This window comes from Lagopus muta, chromosome 1 (genome assembly GCF_023343835.1).
Source record: "Lagopus muta isolate bLagMut1 chromosome 1, bLagMut1 primary, whole genome shotgun sequence".
Classification (NCBI taxonomy): domain Eukaryota; kingdom Metazoa; phylum Chordata; class Aves; order Galliformes; family Phasianidae; genus Lagopus; species Lagopus muta.
Window position 1 is genome coordinate 60,136,551 of NC_064433.1, and position 22,326 is coordinate 60,158,876.

General features: G+C 41.8%; 1 protein-coding gene across 4 annotated transcripts in view; it reads left to right on the forward strand.

Moving 5' to 3' along the window:
- ADIPOR2 (adiponectin receptor 2) overlaps positions 1-22,326 on the forward strand; it is a 42,623-nt gene that overhangs the window by 2,119 nt on the left and 18,178 nt on the right. For 3 of the 4 annotated variants that reach the window (XM_048943098.1, XM_048943090.1, XM_048943079.1), the window contains exon 2: positions 17,427-17,662. In XM_048943098.1, coding sequence (XP_048799055.1) covers positions 17,495-17,662 — 168 coding nt within the window. In that variant the 5' untranslated portion in view covers positions 17,427-17,494. Of the gene's footprint in view, positions 1-17,426; positions 17,663-22,326 lie in introns of those variants that run through there. The other variant, XM_048943108.1, reaches the window with a different exon arrangement.

Sequence of the window (22,326 nt, forward strand, 5' to 3'; positions counted from 1 at the left end):
GTTAGTATTCAAGGAGCCGTGTCAAGCTTTTCTGTATAAAGATTCTCAATGCTAGGTTGTTAAAGTGTGAGTTTTGCAGGTTTCTGGTTGTGTAACTGTATTGTTCAAGATGCTGTGCTGGAGAAACAAGGCTTGCTTTCATTAGTGTCTGTACATGAGGAAAATCTTGATAAGGAAACTTCAGGCAGTTGTTGGATTGTTTTGTTGTTATGCCATCAGTGATTCAAGTGCTTAAATAGAAGTAGTTCTGAAATGGAAATAGCAAATCTGAGTATTTATGATCTGAAAGTCTGTCTGAGTCATTCAATGAATTTTCTGGCAGACAGTGTGGGTAGATTTGAAACGATGTTCTTGCACAAGATTTTGGTAGTGATGGCAGAAATGTACTTGGGACAGTGTTTAAGGGGAAGGCTGCTGCTCTGAGTTGTACCATCCTCTAATAAAGCTCTGAGTTCTTCCTGCAAGATGTTCTATTTCAGGTGGTTGTACCCTATGTAGTGACCGTCTCTCTTTGCTTTTTGAAGTAACAGGCTTGTCAAGGCAAGTTCAACCAAGACATCCTTTCTTAAAAAATAAGAATATTTATAAGAATATATAAAACCAGTGCCAACGAACTTGGCACTGGTTTTGCTTCTTCAGAGAAAAGGTTTCTGAAAACATGTTTAACTTTAGCTTGTTTATGTGAGTATGTTCCAACCCCCAGAATGCTTTATTTTTGAAGTTAAATGTTACGGATCAGGATGTAAATTACTAAGAAGCAGAAGTTATTTCCACATAGCTCCTGTTGCAGCAGAGTTTTGAGGAGAACGACCTCTTGCCTTCCATCTGGCCACAACTCAGTAAGACTCAGGCTTTTATCATTAGGTAACTGTAAACCTGAGCTGCTCGGTGAGTACATATGTTCTCTGGAAAGTTCTTATCAATGGTGTGATGCAAAAATAAAATATTTGTCTTAGTCCAGTTTGAAGACAAACATCAAGGCTTACTTTCAAGGCACGATGACAGTCATTCTGAATGCAACAGCTACTCAGCATGTCACAGCATGGCAGTTGGGGTGGCAGTAAGCAGCTGGCCTCTCCGGAAGGGATGTGCCACAGCTTTTACTATTGCTGTTGCAGTTGGGCTGACAGCAAAACTGCCAGTGTGGTTCAGCTAGTTTTCAGCAGCTGTGAAAGTGCAATGGAGTCTGCTGCTGGGGTGTGCCAGCTGCTGTTGCTCTGAACAGGGCTAATTATGCTCTTGTGAGAACAGAAAATAGGCGCTATTTACGGGAAGGCAGTGTTGGAATAGGCAGTGCTGTAGTCCTTGGCTCCGAGACGCCTTTGGAGAACAGCAAATGAGAGCAGACGGTTTACTTGTAGGATAGATTGGAGGTCTGTTCTGAAGTACTTAAAATGAGTAGAACACTGCATTACAAACTTCTTTGGGGATCTTCTGTGCTGAAAATTCTGCTTTCAGTAGCTACAGATGTCATGGTGCTACAACACACAGACAAGGTAACAAGAATTCATGGAATCATAGAATGGCTTGGATTGGAAGGGAGCTGGAGGATCATGGAGTTAGTGTAGTTCCAAACCCCCAGCCACAGGCAGGGCCACCGATCTCCCCATTTAATACTAGATCAGGCTGCCCAGGGCCCATCCAACCTGGTTTTGAACCAGGGATGCCCAGGGATGGGGCGTCCATAGCCTCTCAGGGCAGCCTGGTTCCAGCACCTCACCACTCTCTCTGAATTGTAAAACAGTGTGAACTGTTATTTTTTTTTTTAAAATGCAGTTCTGGTCATCTGCTTATTTAAAGGTGTGCTCCCATTGATTTATAGGTACATGAAAGCTGTTTTTCACACCTTTTCACCTCATTTCCTTCTATCTCAACCAAAATAAACATAATTTTCCTCAATCTTTTTGGTCCCACTTGATCAGAGGATTGCAGAGAACTGCTGTACCCTGTTTAAAGCCGAGGTCAGTTGTGCTGCCCTGTTTAGGTCTAGAGGATGACAGCTTATATGGCATAGGTTTAGCTGGGGGGATCACTGGGTATGCTAAGCAGTCCTCTTGGGTGGTTTTGCTGGTGAGAGTCCTTTGTGGGCTTCTCTCTGTTGTAATGACAGCATTCTGGTAAGGCTGCTGTTTAGCTCCTTACTTGTGCATGAGCTTGCTGCTTGACTAGGCTTATCTCCTCAAAATGTTATTGTGTGATTTAGGAAATGGGATGTTTATGAATTTTGAGTAAACAGTCTGCTCTTAGGAGAGAACATGCCACAGACCTTCTTGATGTATGAAACTTTTTCTTCATGTAGTTCTGCAGTCTGATTTCTTGTACAAATCACTCGGTGGGTGTCATGTCCTGGGGCCTGCTGGTGTAATAAGGGCACCAAGCCAGCATGTCTGTGCGTGGCTCCTGAGTCTCTGTGAAATGGAGAACTTGTGATGTAAATGGAATAACTCTACACAGGCAGTAGAAGTTGTCTTCTGAGAGCGAATGACACCTCTGGCTTCAAGAAGACTTAATCTGAAGGATAAAATTCCTGCCTGCACTAGAAACTCTTAGATCTGTCTCCCAGTATGCAGTGGGAGCTGTTTGAAAGACCCATGCAGTGCAAAGAATAGCCAAGACCAGTTATCAGTCTTGAGAGTATTGGCCAGCTTTTACCTTCTTCAGGGAAAGTTATTTTAGCCTTTGGAACGAGAGAGTGGATAGCTTCTTGGACCTGACCTTAAGCACTGCTGAATATGTACTTCAGCTTCTCCCAGCTGACAGTTTGGGCATGCTTTTGTGATGAAGAATTCCCCCCACTGTGTTTTCTGGTGGGCTCCTCTGTGTGATTTAGGGTTGCTTTTGTCTGGAGTGAACTGGTGGATGCTTTAAGCCTTGCTGTCCTTAAGTTGGTGGAATTTGTGGGCATGCACTGTATAGTCAGGTTCTAGTGCTGTGATGGTAAGTTGATGCTGCCTGACTTTATGACTCGTGATAAGCCTCTTTTGCATGCAACAAACCACATGCTTTGCAGGTGGTGGCTTTATTTGCTTTAGTTTAATTGTTTATGCCTCCTTTTTGTAGAACAGCATTATAGCATTGCAAGGTTGATAACAGCAATATTCTCCTGTTCTTACTTTTAATCTCCCAGGCAGTTTTTTCTTAATGGAATGTGACCAGAGATATAAAGAAGGGCCTATTAATAATTATTGTTAAAGTAGCTATGTGACAGAGTGCCAACCATTGGCTTTCTGCCTGCAGTACTTTCAGCAGAGAACAAAAAGGATTATTTTTTGAGGTGGATGTGCTGAGAATTGAGAAAAACATGAAGTCACCCAAAGCTTTACTTAGTGGCTTCATGACCCGCGTGGTCTGAGCTAAGAGGAGAATGCTGTAAAACACTTGTGTCCTGATAACCTTAATGTCTGTGCTTAAGTGCAAATATTCTTTGACTTCCTGCTGCGACCTTTTTAATAATTGGCAACCTTACTCATTCTGCAGTGTTATTAAAATAGTTTAATAAAGAATGTGCTCTAAGAATTTTTTTTTCGCAGCTACACTAATGCAGCAGAGGAAGTTGCTAGGTAGCTTAGACTTGATTTGTAAGGTATCTAAGGGGCAATTTCCAAATATATTTTTGGTATGGAAGAGGAATGCTAAATCTCTCTGACTACTTGAGGGTTATGAATTGCTCATTTCACTCCTGTGAAAGGCAGAAAGAGGTGGGTAGTTTGTTTGCTTGGTTCGCTTTGCAGGTCACCCTCCAGGAAGAATGTAGTTTTTCATGGCTTTCTTGGCATTCTTATATCAACCAGGACTGTAAACAAGGAAGATCAATAATTAAACCTTCAATTTCTGGAACCTGGAAGTTAATGGTTGATTCAGTAAGCGGGGCCATCTTGTCAAAATCGAGTTGTCTGTTGGTTTTTTTAGCTACAGTAGCTGTAAAAACTCTCCTCAAACTTGGACTTGCTTCCTTAGTGCGAGATGTACAGGTAGGGTATTTCTTGTTTCCCAGCATTAAGGCAAACTCAATTTCAGGTTAAACTCATTCTTGATGGAGAGCAAGAGAGGCTGAGCAAGTTTCACAGCGGTTGCAGAAGGTTTCTGTCCAACATATCCAGCTAGCGTGTGATGCTGTTGAAAATGCCAGTTGTATCAACTGATTTGGAAGGACTCCAGTGTGCGGTCAGTGTAAGGAAAAGGAGATGATACGTGAGACTGGGGCAATACTGAAAAACAAATATTAAAAAAAAAAAAAAAAACAAAAAAAAAAACAACAAAAAGATAAGGTCAGGGCTGATGTAACTGTACAGCTCTTTGCGACGGTAAGCAACTGTGGTCGCTTTGGATTTTGAGCCGCAGTCTTAAAATGCTATAGGACAAGTGGCACAAGATGCTTGCAGGAGGACATTAGTTTCTTGTTTTTCAATGCAAGCCCTCTCCAGCTGACTTGTTCTGTACCAGTTAAGCGGTTCAAAGCAGCCCCTTGTTACACATCACAGTAAAGTCATTGTGAGAAACAAAGCGTGATCACAGAACCCATGACTGTTTTCCTCTGAAAACTAATGTCTTGGCTCCCTTTCAATAGTTCATTATTATGTAAGTGCCTGAGGGCTCATGTGCCTGCAAGACTCACATGAGTGTTTTGTGCAGGCTGTGGTCATCCTTGAAGAGGTACAGTTCCACATTCCTGTACCTTTAGCAGTACAGCAGTAAGATTCAGGTGGGACTAAAGTGCTTTCAGAGAGGCTTTGTCTCATGTGGGGATTGGAGCTGCTTTAAAACTCTGTACTCCCTCCTTACAAGCACTGTTCTGAGGTCACAGGATATTCTGAACACTTTCTCATTTAAAGCCAAGGGGACTCCAGAATTAGATGGTAATTTAAGTTATGTCTTTGTTATAAATGAACAGCTTGTAAGCACATTATTTGTTAGAATGTTCAAAGTCACAGGTGATGGTGGTGGTTGGGGTTGACCAAAGCGTAGCTGCGTAATTCCTACCATAGGATGGCATTTAGTCATGCTAATGATGGAGTAATTGGGAATTACTGGCACTTAAAGTTAATTACTAGGCAGACATAAAAAGGAAAGGTGCAGGAGATATGCATTACTGCTGCTTGCATTTGAGACTGCCTCTTCAGGGGATGTGACAGGTAATGATAGAGCTGCATGAGCATGTTGTGTCAGACCATCCGGTCACTGACATGCAAGTTGTGTGCTAAGGCTGCTTGTCCTCAGCCTCCCTTTGCCTTTGAGTTTCTGGTTGGATTGTGCTGGCAGTCTTAGGTTGCCTGGTAAGTAGTCTGGAGAGTTGACTGTAGTAGTAAGCAAGTGGTCTGTATGAGAACCAATCCTGCTTTTTGTGAAGCTTTAAACAACTATTGGGTGTTCAGTTTTGTATGGGAATATACAGAGCACTTACTGGACATACTGCAGTAAGCATAATGTTTGAGCTCACTTTTGTGCTTTGTGTACTATGTGAAGTATGGGTGAAGTGGGCTGTATGAAGTCAGAAACATTCTCCCCGCCACTGGGGCGCAATGAATGTCATCTTGGAACTGGCTTTTGAGTGCTGTGTGTTTTACAACTCCAGTGACACAAGATCTTAAGATAAACACAAGACTTCATTTAGTGGTTTTAGGGGTCTAACAACATGCCATCAAACAGTGCAGAGAAAATGGCAGTGAATCACAGGAAAAGTCTTCAGCATTCCTTGTTGTTTTCATGCTGCGATATTTGTCATAGATGATTACTCTGAAGCTCCAATTCGAAACTGCTGGGTGAACCAAAAGCAGCATTGTATGTGGTTTGATAAAACTCCTCTCTGACTGTCTTTGTGACTGAAGGCAGATTAACACGCAGGTTAATGTATTTGACAGTAATAAATCAGTCTTAACAAGTACTTGTTTAACTGGGAGTTTGACTAAAATGGGATATCTGGGGTTGTGCTGAGCATTTTATGGGGAGTGCTCAAGCTGAGATGGTGGAAAAAATTCTCACTTCTTCTGGTCTTTTGCTGATGCACCTTTATATTTACTCAGAGACAGCTAGCCACAATTTCATTCAAGTTGAAGCTGTTTTCTTCGGGGAGGAATCGAGGGATTCTAAGTTAAATGGAACGTGTGCATTTTCTTAACAACTGTAAATGCTTGATAGCTGCTCTGTAACACAAACTAAGCATCTTTTCCTTTCTGCCTAAACTTATTATCTGCTTTTAAGTGGATAAAAAGCCATTATGTTGCTTTAACATCCTCCTTATTGGTATGTTGGACAGTGACTTCCTAAACTTGAATGTAAAGCCCAAGAACCACTGACAAAGGTGAGGTGAGAAATTGATCCGGTAGCAGCTGTTTGTCAGACAGCACAGATGGAGGCTAGGAATACTGGCTGTTAGTCTTGGTTTTTTTTGGGGGGTGTATTTTAGTGATTAACTGCTGTGTGTTACTCTGCAAAGAAGGTTCAAGAGCTTTTTGCTTTGTTGTTCTAAGCTGTGTTTCTCAGGGCTGAGGCTTACAAGAAATTCATGTTTTCTGAAATGAGATGGCAAGCATGGCTTCTAAATTGGAGTCTATAACTGAGGTGTAAGTATAAAGTTGATGTGACTGAAGTATAGTCACTCTTCTCCACTTCAGAAGGAAAATTGCAATGACATGTCAGATATTTGGTGGGCAGTTGAGGTGTTTTATTTCTTATTTTTCTTCTGCCTTAAACCACTGCTCAGTTTGAGAGTCAGTAGAAATCTGCGGCATCAAAGCGTTGCGTGACAGCCTGCATACTATTCATTGAACAAGCTCGAAATCCTCATCGGTTAACTGGCTGTCTAATCTGCATTGAATAATCAAAATTGAGGCAAATGGAGTGTTTTGAGTCTCTGGAAGGAGGTGAGTCATTTCAGCTTGTCATTAGGGCAGTGCCCGCTGGCTCCTTGGGTGCCTTTGGGGAGCACTGCTGTTCAGGGACTTTTAGAGCTAGTGGTTATTTCTGGTTCTGAAGCACCCCTTCATGGATTTATCCCTTGTTCCCTATGAATCCTGATTCCGAGCAAGGATTTGTAAGGTTGGCTGTCTGCTGCATCAGATACAGCTTCCTTCTGTGTTTGAGGTTGCTATCTGCTAACTGTGACCTTTCCTTGGCTAACAGAAAATGTTGAGTGTCCTTGCTTTTTTGTTGTCATTGTTTTGGGTGGTGTTTTGTTGGTGTAGATGTGAAGATTGAGAAACCTTGTGCTGTGTTGAAATCTTACTGGGATTTTGAGTAGTCAAAATGGTTTAAAATAGACCTTCACTAACGTAAAGCACATCCTCTACTAAATGCAAACTCATGAGCAAATCATTTACTGAATGTACAAAAGGTGATCTAAAAGGTTTGAATAACTGTTGATTGCCTAGCACACAATAAAAGTAGATTTCAGGTTTTGTATTTCATACATGGCAAAGCTTGTGTCATTTCATAGTGTTGTTTCCTTAGCTACAGTTGATTCTCTTCGTAGGTCAGAGCATGACTGTGTATCTCTGGGCAGGTCAGCTGTCATCCATGATTTTACTTCTCTCTTAATGTTAATAAATTCACGCATGGTTTACCAATTATTTTTGGGGGATTTACACCTCTGTCACTGTATGTTTCTTTCCCTGAATGCATCCATGCCATTACTATCAATGCCGTCAATACTGTAAGAATGTTTTGTACCTTCCACAGTAGCATATCTGGCAGTATTTACGTTCCCTTTACACCTAATGCCCTATATAGAATTCGTGGCTGGATTTCCACATACGTCCAGATGAGCCTTTCAGCTGGTCAGATGAGCCAGGCATACAGATGCGCCTTTGGTGTCTCTATGCAGTGCTGAGTCCCTGCTAGGAAGCTTGGCCTGCATTCTGTCAGTACTGATGGTGACTTTGGCTGACTGTACGTGGCAGATGAATCTGAAGAGCTGCTTTGCCTTTCAGTCACTACTGTGGATGCAGTAGTTAGTCTCTGCATCAAAATCATGCTGAATGACTTATTTCTGTTATGGAATGGTAACAAGCTCATTCTGGAATGTGATTTGTTGGGTTTTTTTTTTTTTTTTAGGTGTTGTGTCAGAAAAGGCATTTTTTCCTCTCTTCTAAACAGTTTATCTGAATAGTTCTGCATGTATTAACATCCCTTGCAGATGCAGTTGGGCTAGGATAAGAGTATTTTAAAAACTAGGACAAATAACTATTCAGTAGTTTGACCCAGTTCTTGCTCTCTGCTTGTGTTCCTCCTGTCTGGGCCCGTGGCCAGGAAATCAACCCAAATTCCTACCCTTCTTACTCCTAAGAGTGTGGATGCTTATCGACTTGGCCACGCTTCCTTTTCGTAGGGTTTCTTAAAGAAATCGGATGTCTTCTGCGATGCCTGAATTTCTTTCTGAAAATAGGCAGTGACTGCTTAGCTGACTGCTTTTTGTATTTAGATGCTGTCATAGGAATGTATGTAAATACATGGAAGGCACTTTGCTGCAAAACAACTTTGACTGGGTCACCCTCTAACAAGGATTTCTCTCTAGAGGAAGAGTGTTACAAGTTCAGGTGGCCTATTTGGTTGCTTTACCTGGGGCTGTTTCAGACTTTATTATTCTATTGTAATTTTCCTGTAGTGCTTTAAAGACTAATAATGCTTTCAGAATTGCAAAATGGGGGAAGAAATTGAGGCCTCCGCCCACACTGGTACATTCGTGTTTATGGGCGAAGAGGAAGTACTCTGTGTGTTTGTGCGTGGAAAATAACGTGTGTGTAAGTGAAGCCAATGATATGTTATTAATTGAATAAAAATCTGGGCTGGCTAGCTCAAGATTCATTAGTCCAGATTTAGGCCTTAAAGAAAAAGAAGGAGTCTTTAGAATGCAGTTGGAATACTTACCTAGAGGAAAAAAACAGCTATGAAATGCGATTAAAATGCTCTCACACTCTGATTTCTGGCCCTTTCAGTGCCACTCACCCCTTCTGCTGCTGCTTTGACTCTTTACATCAGCAGCTTCGTGCTGCTGGGGAGGATACCAACGTGCTGTCACCTTCTGGAGTCCTTGTTGGGAGGAATTATGATAGTGATGTTACCTGTTTCTTCTTCCTACCTCTAAGATCCACTTAGGGATATATTTCTGTATATTTGCTAGCTTTTCCACCTTTTTCTTTCTTCTTTGATCTTCATCTCCAGGTTGTATCTAGATTTACTATCTGTGGTGCCCTTTCTATATGTCAGTTTCCATTTCTTTATTGCTCCTGAAGCCACTTTTGTTTGGCTCCAGGTCTGTCCGGTTTCCTTACCAGACCCCTAGTGGATAGCTTACGGCCACAGGGTCTCTGGAGGCCCAAGTGCCCCATCTCTGTCCTGTGCCTGAACTCCTCTGCACTGTGTTCTTATATGTCCTCAAGGCCACTGCTGTCACACCAGTCCTGTGTTTCTCTACATCCTTGTAAATAACTTTCCACAGAGAAAAACTACTCGTCACTGCTATCTGTTTAAAACTGTGATTTTTTATTTTTATTTTTATTTTTATTTTATTTTTTTTTGTCACACAAAGATGGAGAAAAGTAAAGTAAATAAGCCAGAGTCAATTTCCTGACCTGTCTGGAGCTCGGGGCAGGTTGGGAAGAGTTTGCAGAGCAAGCCTAGCCTCAGTCCCTTAGGGCCAGTACAAGCAGTGGCCATGCTACATTACAGGGCTGCACTGCTACTCATCCCCCTGCCAGCATAAATTGTGTTGCTTTGCAACACATCTAACGTATCTGCTCCCCAAATGCTTCCTGGTTACCTGAAAATTAGCATGGAGCATGTTTATGGTTTTAAGCCATTTCAGACTTAATGTTTATACCAATGTAGCTGTGCTGATTAGACTGTAGACCACAACTAGATTAGCAAAAAACTTCTGCAGGGAATGCAATTACACTAGCAAAAAATTTTATGCCAGGATGTTAAAACAAACTGCAGCAAGATGACTTCTTGTGGGAGTGCCTTGGTCTAGCTAGAGACTGTAGATGTGTTTTGAGTTTAGGCTACATCTCTAAGGGTTTACATGCATACAGATATCAGTTTGGGTTCTTAGTGTTCTAGCAGTAGTCTGAGTATCATAAGTAGATTGGGAGGGGAGGGGTGTATTTTTCTCTCTCTCCTTTGTTATAGGGCAGTCATTTTGGATTGTATCAGTGTCCTTGGTCTTGTTTCAAAATTGGAGATGTCCTGTGTTTCTTTTCAGATAGTGCTGTTTCTCTGGAAGAGTGGTGCTAGGTGTCAGCAGGTACTAAAGGTTTGCTTAGGCTTATTCTTAACTCTCAGCTGTGATAACCTTTTTAGAAAACAGGCTGCATTCTCTGCCTTTTGCATGAAGGCTATTAAGGCACGCATCATAAAAGTAACTTTACCTGGTCTTGTCTAGAACGTCACCCATTTGACTAAATACATTTCGTACTAATACAATTTAGATGCAGACTCTTGGGGTCTTTATGATTAAGAGAGTATCAGCAAAAAATGCATTCAAATCAGGAGCCTTGGTGAAGTGTACGGTTTGCTAGGCCAGTTGTGGTCTGCAGCTGGTTAGTAGGTCACAGGAAAGATCACAGGTGTGTAGGTGACAACTCAGTGATTTGGTCAATGGAGAGCTGTCAATATGTAAGAAGTAAGGAAAATACTGCCTGTAAAACACAGAAGGGTTTAAAGTCTTAAGCGTGTGGTCCACCCCTCTGTCATGTTGCCCCTCCTGCTTATATGGTGGTGTACTGAACCAGTCCAACTTGCCAGTTTGATAGAAAATGGTTGTCTTCTCCAGACAGCACTGGGATGGACAAATCCTGTCCGTTCCTGTGACAAATGGCTGGTTCTGGGGTTGAATGGGCAGCAATGGAGCTCCCTGCATTTGAGAGCAGCCAGCCCTTCCATCTACGTTGTTGCAACATCTCCTAAACCAGCCATTCAGGCAAGCCTCGGGAACCACTGAAACAACTGTTCTAAATGTGTCCTGCTTGAATTTAGCAGCCTAAAGCGTGTGTATTCCTCTTTGCTTTTAACAAGGCAGAAGTAGTTGGTTTGGTACCGTTGCTCCAGGCATTAGAGTGTTTGTCTGTGCTGTAAAGGATCTCACTTCAGTTTCTAGAGATGGAATCCCACACTTGGAAGGAGAGCATTCATACCTGCCAGCACAGAGGACTGTTTGCTCTCTGGATCGCAGCTGCTGTTGATCTGGTGCCATTTACATTCTCATGCAGAGATTCTCTGTAGAGGGAAAAAGTGAAATGTAAGCTCAGCTTCCTAGTGTAGCAATGGATTTTGGTGCCTGCTCCAAAGACTTTGTTTTCATAGTTTCCCGACATCTCTTCTGCGGATCGGGTGTCTTTGAGGCAGGAGTTCAAAGGCTGTATTCTAGAAATCTTGGTTAAGATGAGAAGTTATGTCTGACTTCAGTCTCTCACCTTCAGACAATCTGCGATCCAAAGTGTTACTAACAAAAACCAACTGCATCTTTTAGTTTTTCTTTTTTTTTGTGGGCAACTGTGAAGCAAGTTGGTGCGAGTTAGTAAGATGCCATAGAAATAAAATCAAAGAAGGGCACAAAAATGGGACATCTTGCACTTGGAGAAAGCGAGCCGTTGAATGAAAAATGAACCAAAGCTTCCCAGGTCTGGGCTGTGGTTTTTTTGTGGAATGCGGTGTGAAAAGAACTTGAACTTCTGTTCCTCATTTTATGTCTTCGGTGATAATTCTCTTGGCTTGGGTTTATTGAAGAGTAAAACTAATTTACGGCAGCCATCCAGTCTGTAAGAGCCGGACGTGGAGCGCTGGGGGTGGGCCAACCTGTGACACAACGGCTTCACCCAGTTACAAAACCGGGCTCCAGTTCGCAGTACAAATTGGACAAATGTTATAACAATGTAATGGGATCCTGTGAAATGGATGCATTCAGTTAATGTAGGCAGGCTCTTGGCTCTTTCCCTTTCTTTGGATCCAAACGCATCAGAATGTGCCTGATTGTTTGTCTCTGCAGCCTGCTGTGAAATAGCTTAGGCTGAAGTGTCCGGTGACAGTTTACAAGTTACAAAGACAGCTTTTTGGCCGCTGACCCTCGGCGGGAGCCTAATCTTTGTTTGGTAGGTGTCTCTTTGTCTAGGGAAATTGTATTGAAGAGGAGCGGTGCTGCATTGCTTCCTCGTTGTTCCTCCTTTTTTAACGATGCCCCCCCCCACCCAAAAGAATTTTTATAGCCTAATTCATAAGTTTCCTTCAGGGTACATTAAGAAAACAAGGTTTTCTATGATCTTCTTCCTTCCTCTGTTTGTAGGCACCCTTGTTTGTTATTTTAGAGCGTGTAGTTCAGGAGAGTACTTGGTGGACTGCAAGACCTTAACTCCTTAATTGAAAAAGGCATGGCTCTGTCACCAAAAGGCTGATTTACTTTTTTGAAGAGGGGGTGAGAATCACTTATTTCAGGCTATGCTTTTAGATCTTTTGATATTGTTTTGTTATCTTTCCAGCTGTGATCTTTCAGCTTGGAGGTTTGAAATTTATGGAGCGCGTATCTCTTCTGCACTGCTCTACGTGCAGCAAAATGCAGCCAATCAGTGGGTACTCCATCTAGTTAGTAAGTCACCCAGTTAATAAGTAGCAGGGCCACATCTACAGGTGAAGCTCAGCAGCAGTCTAGTTCATGTGATGCAGCATTTCACATGACTTCCTCTTCCTCTCCCCCTTGCCCAGTGTGTATGCTCCCGCTTCTTGTCTGCATGAGCACTTGTGCTGGTTTTGTTTCCCCAGTAAGCAGAGCAGGATACTGCACAGGCACTAGGAGAATCATCATCCCACCACCACAAAAAGAACTCCAAAACAAATTAACCAAAAAAGCCCAATCCAAAACAACCTGCCAGCGTCTCACAGTTGATAAACTCGATTGAGGACTTGTATTGGCTCTAGGGAACAAGGGAACATGATGTCTGATTTGGGCAAAAGGGTGATGCCAGCAACACCTGATATAATTTGTTATATGATATTACTGAATAGTGCTGTTGTTACTGTGTCTTTGGAGAGGGGCTGCTTATGCGGGACCTCTCTAGCAGAAGTTTGCAGGATGAAATATGTATCTCTAAGGAGGCTTTTCATGCAGTGAAGCCCTTCTTTATACATTAAGGAATGTTGTGAGAAATGATGTTAGCCTGAAATTTTCATGACCTTTTGTTCTTTTGATAACTAAGCTCTGTTGGGGATAATGGACTAATACTAAGAAGGTTAGTCCTCTGTTGCTCATTAAATATTGTTCATACTAGTCTGAGGGATAGTTTGAGCAGGATGAGCAAGGAAAATACAGAGTGGATGCCACTGTTTTTCTAAACAGATGGAGCACTAAGGCCTGAACCATGGGCATTGAACCAAAGTTGGTGTCTAGATGAATCTCACAACCCAGCATTGTATATCATCGGTATCTGGTCATTAGTGAAATATGTATGGTCATTAGCAAAATATGTATCTTAACAGCGCATCTTATCAGCAAGAGATATAGCTTAAATAAAGCGTTGTGTATTAACCTTTCTTTGTTTAGAAGCATAGTGTCAAGACCTACAAGGACACAGATTTCCTTGGTTCTTCCTTGAGCCCTGGCCAGGCTTGAGGTGGAATCCAAAGGGAGAATGAAACTAAATATTTCTGTGTAATTGTCACAAACTTATTTTTTCAACAATATTAAAAGCTGGACCCTCTTGTAGCAAAGGAAACCTCACCTGTGCATGGACACGCTGTGTAGGGCCTCCCAGTAGCTGGGAAAGGCTCTCCAAATCCTTGCTGCAGCCCAGGCTCCCCATTGACTGCTGATCCGGATGATGGTCAAGTGTTCGAGCAGTTGGTGATGTATCTTTCTTAATTACAATCACTATTCTCACGCAGTAACAGTTAGGTACGTTGCCTTGCTTTTTATTATTCTTGCTGTATCATTTCAGTTATTACCTCATTGCTTTAAACTTAAGAGAAACTCACTTCTTTAACTTGATGTCTGTGGCCTTTGTGCTGGCCCCGTCCACTGGCAAAACGGCCAGAATGTTTCTATCAGGCTGTTGATAAATGAGAGGAGTGGAGAGAGGTGACACTTTCATTCTTCTTTCAAATACCAATTGTGAACAGAATGAAATGGGTCTTACGGGATTGCTGAGCTGCTTATAAGAGGGACGTGCTGGAAAGGGCTGAGTGCTGGGGAGATTGCTTTGCCTTGGTGGTGGGAAGTAATGTGACCGTCTGGGGTCTGTTCTATCACAAATGAGGGAGTTACAGATCTCTGACATTTGTCTGCAGGCGTTACCTTTAGAGTGCTTGCTTTGCTACATTGTTCACTCAAGGTGGAAAGCCAGTCCTTGTGGGGGGCAAGTTGTGAAAGCTTAGAAGGTCTGTATGACTTACTGGAGGAGGTTACTAAGCTCTTGCAGTCTTTTCTCTTGAGAATATCCAGGAAGATATATAAAGGACAGCATCATCATCCTGTGGTGCTTGGGCTTGTGTAACTACTCTTGCCTTGTCATCTAGAGGATGACACCTGGGGGGTGTTTGGTGTCCTACATATGCTCAGTAACTGTGGATATTGACTCCGCTGCTGTTGCACAATTTCTGTGATGTGCTGAAATAGTTCTGCCTTCTGAATTTGTTCTCAGAAAGATAAGTTTGTCTCCAGCCATAAAGCAGTGCTGACTGCCCTTTGCTGTGAGGCTGACCTCTTCTGAACTGGGGTGGAGTGAGCAATTGGGAGAGAGGAGCGCTTGGGCCATTGCAGCTTGTGATGGCAGCTGCATGTTGAGTCAACAGATTGACAGAGTGCTGGTTTTGCTTCTAGAACTTAAGATAATATTAAAGTCTTACGTCCTTTCTAAAAACTGACACAGCCTTTTAAATTTTTGTACGTTAAAATAAATACACCAGATTCTGTAGATTCTCTTCTCAGCTGATCTGAAACACAGCAGGAACTAATGGATCTAGGTGTGGATATTATGCTTGTTGTATGTGCAGTTATTAAGTGGTTCTAGTTGTATATGGCAACTTCCTTTTTAAATAGAAACTTATCTTAATGAGTGCTCTAGGTTGTTCCATGCTGCAAAAAAAATTAAGGTGTTAAATTTAAGATTTGTAATTTCAAAAGCAAAATGACCTCTTCCAACAACCCAAGTGTCTATAGCTTTCTGATGTTTGTTTTCATGAGCTTCTTCCTCTTAGGGACAGAATGGAATGACAGGCCTTCTTTGAGTGTTTTAGCTGCCATCTTTTGGCTAGATGGTACTGGCCACACTTAGGCTTTGCCCTATATACCCTAGGAGAGGGGGCATATTCAGCACTGAAATAGTACTGCTTGAAGGACAACATGGAGACATCTCAGTCCATTGAGCAGTTCTGCTGTAATTTCAAGAAACAATGAATTCTATTTTTATGATGCTCTGAAGCTCACCTCTGCTGCTGAATGCAAATCTGACTGGCAGGAGGTAAAATGCATCTTTTATTTTAAACCCCAGTGATTGCTTGGCAGAGAGTGCTGGCTAAGTAAATCTTCAAGACCTGATTTCAGAAGTCTCTTGGCGTTCTTACATCTTTTCATATTAGCAGAACCTTTCACAAATGCATTGGCCAAATGTGGCCAAGCCTGTTGTGCCAGTACTGTGCCTCTTTGTCTTTGAGCTGCTCCCGCAGTGTCACGGAGGTGCAGGGTGATGTAAGGGCATGCTCTTGGGCAACATAGCAGGCAATACAGCACACGGTAGCAGTCCTATTGCTTAAAGCTGGTGGAAGGAAAACAAAACAAAACAAAAACAAGTAAAACTGGCTGTTTACTTGGTAGACAGATGTGGCCATTTGAGGTGTTACCTTTCTGATGGAGGTTGCTGATCTGTAGTGGCAGGCTAACAGAAAGGTGTGCATGCCATCTGCTCTGCTGTTGTGCTGTAATTGTACTTTCCTGTGATGAAGGCAGCATGCCATGCTGAGCTCTGACAGCCGAGGTGTGCGCAGGCTCCTCAGTCTGGTACCTGCTCCTTAGCAGCTCTTTTCCCTGGAGACTGCTGGGCAGCAGAGGGGAGATAACGTTACAAACTGCTACAGCAAAATTAACTACAGCACATTTGACAGAGCTGGGAATTATCTTGCAGTGATCATATTTAAATGAGATTAATCCCTTAGTTGTACGGGTTATTTTATTTGTTGGCCTTTTAGAAGTGATATTTTATTGCGAGACCACCAATATCAAACCCTCATCTTACATTTTTAATTTGCCCTCTTACTTATGACAAAGTTAGGCATCTTTTATTGGGTTCTAAAATTCCAGTCTAATTATGCACTCGGGCAAGTTAAGACTTGTTAGATGGGTTATCTTAATGTTAACGTTAGTCACATCTAAGTACTTAAATGCTGCAGGAGCAGAATCAGCCCAAGCGATTATTGGTATGAGACCAGTGGGTTCTCATTCAGAGTGACTCTGCAGTGTCAGTTGAGCACTAATTCGTTCTTCTGGTTCGTGGCACTTGGAGCTCAAAACGCCCTGATTTTGTGCCTCCTGAGACAAGTGGTGCCAGATGGGTATCTCTCAGCTTACTGTCCCAGTGACTACTGGGTACTGGTGTACGAGATAAATAGGTAACCAATAGTACTCTTGGATAAAAAGCTCATTAACAAGCTATCATCAGGTAGCACTTGGACATTTAATTAATCTTCGGCATCTTGAGTTAAATTTGCCCCGCATCCTCTTTGCATTGTTGAAAGTGTAAAATGCAGTTACTTTTCTGTGTGGATAGCCTGGCTTATGGTAATTATCTATGGTAACTATCAATTTTCAGTTGTTGGGATGGAATGAATGGCATAAAGCTGTTTAGTCTAACTCCTTTTGTAAGGTATGGTACAAACCCGTTGCTAGCAATAATTGTGAGCATGCTAAGTTAAGTGATGGTAACAACATGATTGCTGTGTGTACTACTACTCCACTTTCACTTTGCCTAGAGCTAGCTGGTGCTTGCTGCCATCCATGCAGCTGTATCAGTGCTTAATGTTCTAGTGTTAGTGGAGCCCAGGCAATTTGAAATGAGACTCGTACCCGCAAAACTGATAGCTTTAGAATGTGTGTGACAGGTACTTTAATTATGACTAATATCAACAGCCCAGCATTTCTACTTCGTAAAAATAAAAAAGATTTGTCGGAGCACAGCTGTGCTTCTGTAAATGTACCGTGAATTTCTGGGAAGCATTTTCTGTTGTTTTTCACAGGCGTGCTTAACTTGTGTTAGAATACAAGCATTAGTGGTCAGAAGATAAGAATTCATCGTTCAGCAGTGTAAAACTATATAGAGATGATTATGTGGAAATTTGGACACGTGTAAAAACAATCATCATAGCTGTCTAGCAGCTTTTAGGCATATTCTTCTTCCAGCCAATTCTTATGCTGTTCATTTTAACTTCAGTGTAGTTATACAAATCCTGTCTTTCAGAGCCAACGCGTAATCAGCCAAACCAGATCAAGAGGAAGCAGAATATTTGAGAAGGCTCCCAGCATCTCATGAATGAACTAACGGAACTCGATAATGCTGGTTCTCCAGAGCCAGGTCTGCGGCTCAGAAAAGGACACATGTCTGACTCTGCAACAGCACAGACAGCCTTTGAAGAGGACAGCTCTGAGCAGAGGCTTCTTTTAGTGGAGCCACTTCTGTCTTCTGATCAGGAAAATGTAAGTTGTCTGTTAGAGTGGCTGAGATAAATGACTTTTTATGTGAATGCTTCATTCACTGGTTGAAATAAGTTCCAGACCTACGAACTGAGATTCTGTGACCATGTTATGCATGTTAAATAATTGTAATAAAACTGGGAAGATATAAGAAATACTCAGCTGAATGTATGAGGACTTCATAGAATCATAGAATATCCCAACTTGGAAGGAACTCATAAGGATCACTGAATCCAACTCCTGTTTCCACATGGGACCACCCAAAAATCAGATCATGTGACTGAGAGCATTGTCCAGACGCTTTTTGAACTCCAGTGAGCTCAGTGCCATGTCCAATGCCCTGGGGAGCCTGTTCCACTGCCTGAAGAGCCTTTTCGTCATATCCAGCCTGGCCCTCCCCTGACACAGATCCATGCCAGTCTGTTGGTGTCACTAGAGGCTGGAGATCAGCTTCTGCCCCTCCACTCCTCTACTGAGGAAGCTATGGGCTGTAATGAGGCCTCCTCTCTGTCTCCTTTTCTCTGGGCTGAACAAACCAAGGGACCTCAGCTTCTTCTCATACGTCTTCCACTAGTTAAGGCTGAGCATTAGTGACAGGACAAGGAGGAGCAGTTTAAAACTAAAAGAGGGGGAGATTTAGGTTAGATACTAGGAGAAAATTCTTTGCTCAGAAGATTGTGAAGCCCTGGCACAGCTGCCCAGAGAAGCTGGGGTGCCCAATCCCTGGAGGTGCTCAGAGCCAGGTTGGATGGAGCTCTGGGCAGCCTGAGCTGCTGGGTGGCAGCCCTGCCCATAGCGGGGGTGTTGAAGCTAGGAGGTGATCTTCAAGGCCCCTTCTAACACAAGACATTTTATGATTCTGTGTTAAGTGTAAGTTTAGCAGCTTTGTTTTTCTATTCCTACCTTAAAGAGTAGGGCTTGAAATAGTTTGTTCCCTGCTGAGATGTTGCTGAGGTAGAAAGATTTGTTCTGCCACTGACAGTTACAAATAAAAGGAGAAGAAACATTTACTCTAGCTTTATATATTCTGAACCTTGGCTAATTGCTATCCTCTTGGATATTAGGACAGAAAAGTGCTTGCAAACATTCTTACTGGAAGAACAGCTGTCTCGGTTAGACCGAAACTCTGCAGTAGTCAATATGCTGTCGCCAGTAGTAGACTTGTAAAGAAGAATCCAGGGATGGGGAACTGTGTTACTATGCTAGCTTTTAGCAGTTGGTAGTTTGCACATTTCTTGAGATAGTGGCAACATTTTTGAATTTTTGGTATGTGAGTCTTTGTAGAATGTAGGAGCATCCTGTAGAAAGGTATTCCACAGCCTAATTAAGTGTTGTACAAAGGTAGTGTCCAAGCACTGGGCAAAAGTACCTTCTGGTTAGAGAGTTTCAGAACTGTAATTAGTGCTTCTCTCAGGATATATGCAGCTGAATATCAGGACAGTTAAGTAGAAGGAGCATTCATCTTAGGCTCACTATTAAATTCATAATGATTTTACGAGTGTACTGTATCAGTTTAGTTATGGCAGCTGTACATTTTTTTAGACAGTAGCAAAAACGTGCTGATACTACATAACATAGCCCTTAATGGAGGGGGGATGAGCTATTGTTGTAATTGCATTTGCCACAGGTTTTGGTTGCGTGTATGGACCACAATAATGACTTGGATGACGTGGTAGCTTGTATTAGTCTGTCTTAATTTTGTTACTATGAGCACTTACTGCAGTTAGCTTAAGATGTCCTTGTAATTAAAATTGCTCAGAATACTGATGATTGAGAAGCCATGCCAATGATTATATGGTGCAATAACTTCTGCAAGCTGTTCTCAGAATCACAATAAAAGTGAATAAATGCAGTCATCTTCTTTGTATTGTGTCATAAAATATGTATAAAATTTTCTACGTGTGTTAGCCAATGGCTGAATTTACTTAGGGTAGGAAAAACAATAAGAATTACACTAACAGTTATTTGGAACAGATATAATTTATCTGACTCTGTGTTTGGTGTCAAGTTCTGTAAGGTTGTTTTCATTCTTGTCTCGACTTTCTGATTGAATAATGTGAGTTACTTGAAGATGGAGCAGAGAAAAGTAAAAGCCCAGAACTGATTATGGTTTGTAATTCATTCTGTACTTTTGCTTAGTGAAATACGAAGCATGTATAGAGTATTTTGATGAGTATATATTCAACCAGTTTTCTTTCAAATTTAGAAAAAACAAAACAAAACTCTGATTTACTCTCTACCTTTTTCAGGCATTCTTAGCATGCTTTTGCTCACATGACAAAATTGAATTGTGGTTTACTATGAGTATTTAAGTGTTTTTGTTTGTTGCCTACCTTCTTTCCAGTCTCTTAAAATGCTGCCGTAGAATGTTGTTGGTTTTGTTTTCTTTTTTTGCCACTTAGACCATGCTTTTTCTTCTGGGACTGCAACGCTTTCTTTGCAAAATGTGGCCTCATATATTCTCATCTTTTCTTCCTTCAGCCCAAAGTTTTATTTCTATTCTGTGATTTAAAAACAAGAAATCTGAGGGTTTTTTTTCCTTCTTAAAAGATTGAATGTGTGATGTTTCAGATGGAGCGTCAGCACTCTGCTGTGGAACACTGCAGTGTTAGCTTACTGAATGGTCTTTATGTGGTGTACTGCAGTGGTCTAAATAATCTGAAAAAAGACCATGCTGTATGTCTTCCTATGTTGTGTATAAGCCTCAGTACAGCTGTTATTTGAATGCACTGACATGCAAACTAGAATTTAGTTTTTTGCTCTGCTGGCTATGTGATGCTCCCTATAGATGTGACTTACTAGTAAGTTTAAATGGATGGTTTTCTTTTGGTTTTGTTTAGATAACAGTGTAAAAAGGTTACTGCTCTTCTGTAGATGGCAATAATGCCCAGGCACACAAGCTAAACAAACTTTATAAAGGTGATGCCCACAGTATTAGTATTTTATTGGCCAAATACTTTCTGCTTCAGTGTAGTTGCAAAAATCTAGTAAACCCTATGCTGGTAAAGAGTGGATGAGAGCTGTATAGGGAAGGTGTACATGCCTAAGAACATCCCCTGTATTTTCCTATGCTTTTAAATTGATCTGTTATGACTGATGTTTTACCAGGCAGGCGTATTCTAACAGTTACACTATTTCCCTAAAATTTACTGGGCGTAAGACTTGACTTATATCTCTGTCCTGTTATGAAACTACATTGTTTTTCTTCTGCCTGCGTGCTAACTGTTGATCTTATTAGCCTAGTTATCTCACTGCAGCTTTGTTATTTATAATAAATCTGCCTCAAGCTCTCTACAAGAATCCCTTACCTCTGCCTGTTTGCGTGTTCACTTCCTACATAGGAGGGAACTGTCTGAGCCCAGAAGGGGTTCTAGTTATTTGCCTTAACAATTATTTTAGTTGCCTTTCCATAGAAACAAGGTTGGTTTGGGTATTGTTCAGAATACTTCACCATACTTTCCTAAAATAATAGTAAAACAGCTGTATCCCTCTACCAGTGCTATCATGTGCCAGTTACATAGTGATAGTTAGAAGAAGGTGTGCATCACATAAAATTAATATCTGTTACATGTTGAACCTCTTTGTCTTTGATCCCGTAATTCTGTTCTTTCCTGGAGTGCATATATGTTGATAGTCTCAACTGCCTGCATAATTCCAGCAGTGATTGCTCCTAAAGAAATCCTTCTTATTGTGGCTTTCTTAAGCCCATGCAGTCAGACGAGAGTGACTTTTGTAACCTGATGAATGAGATCTTTACGCAGCCCTAAAAACCTGTGCTTGACTTTCTCCTTTTTCAGCTTTAATCCCTCAGTGATAGGAGGTGAACAGGAAAACCATCTTCTCTGCCTTCTAGCCGTGAGGCTTTTACATTCCTGGCTGATGCTTCCTTTCATACAGTTGAGCCTTGCGTGGTTGCACTGGGTGGTGCTGAGATGCATCTGTGAAGTGGGGACATATTGCTCTGAATGTTTGGTAACCAGTAGTAAGGGTCTGAGAGGAGTTCCACATGTCTCTCAAGTCATCTAAGTGGGCAGAAGAAGCCTGGGCAAATACTCGTTGGGATTGCTTCTCAGGGAGTGCGTGTTTTGACTTCGAGTGGAACTCGCTTCCTTCATGGAACTCACGCACCTCTGGCAAATTTAGTGGTACCTGCATGTAGCTGCAAGAGACTTTCCAAGGTATAAATACCAAAGTGATGTGAAGGAGAGAGACGGAAGGGGATAACGCAGTTTCCAAGTATAAAAGAAAAGTCTTGAGAGTAATTGGAACGTGAGGAAATAACTTGAGGCGTTTAACTTGAGCTCTGGAACTTGCTCAGAGCCTCTGCAGTTCAAGAAGTGACTATGAGTTGTCTACAAAAGTAGACCACAAAAATAGTTTCAGTAGCAACAGCAGTTTGAGTGTAAATTCATGGAAAACTTTAATTTGTCTTTATGATGGATTCTGACTGGAAAAGTCTCAGGAAGTCTTGCAGGCCAACCGTATGCGTTGGGGTTTTAACAGTAATCTTTCTAGAAGTGATATTCTTATATTCTGAACTTCTTTTTTTCTTTGCAAGTTTCTTGATCTGCTTGATTTCATTTAGCTTTAATTTCCATCCAGCATTTTCCCATTGGTACTTGGACTTATTATTAAGAAGTTGGCAACTGCTTCTGCGTTTTCTTGCC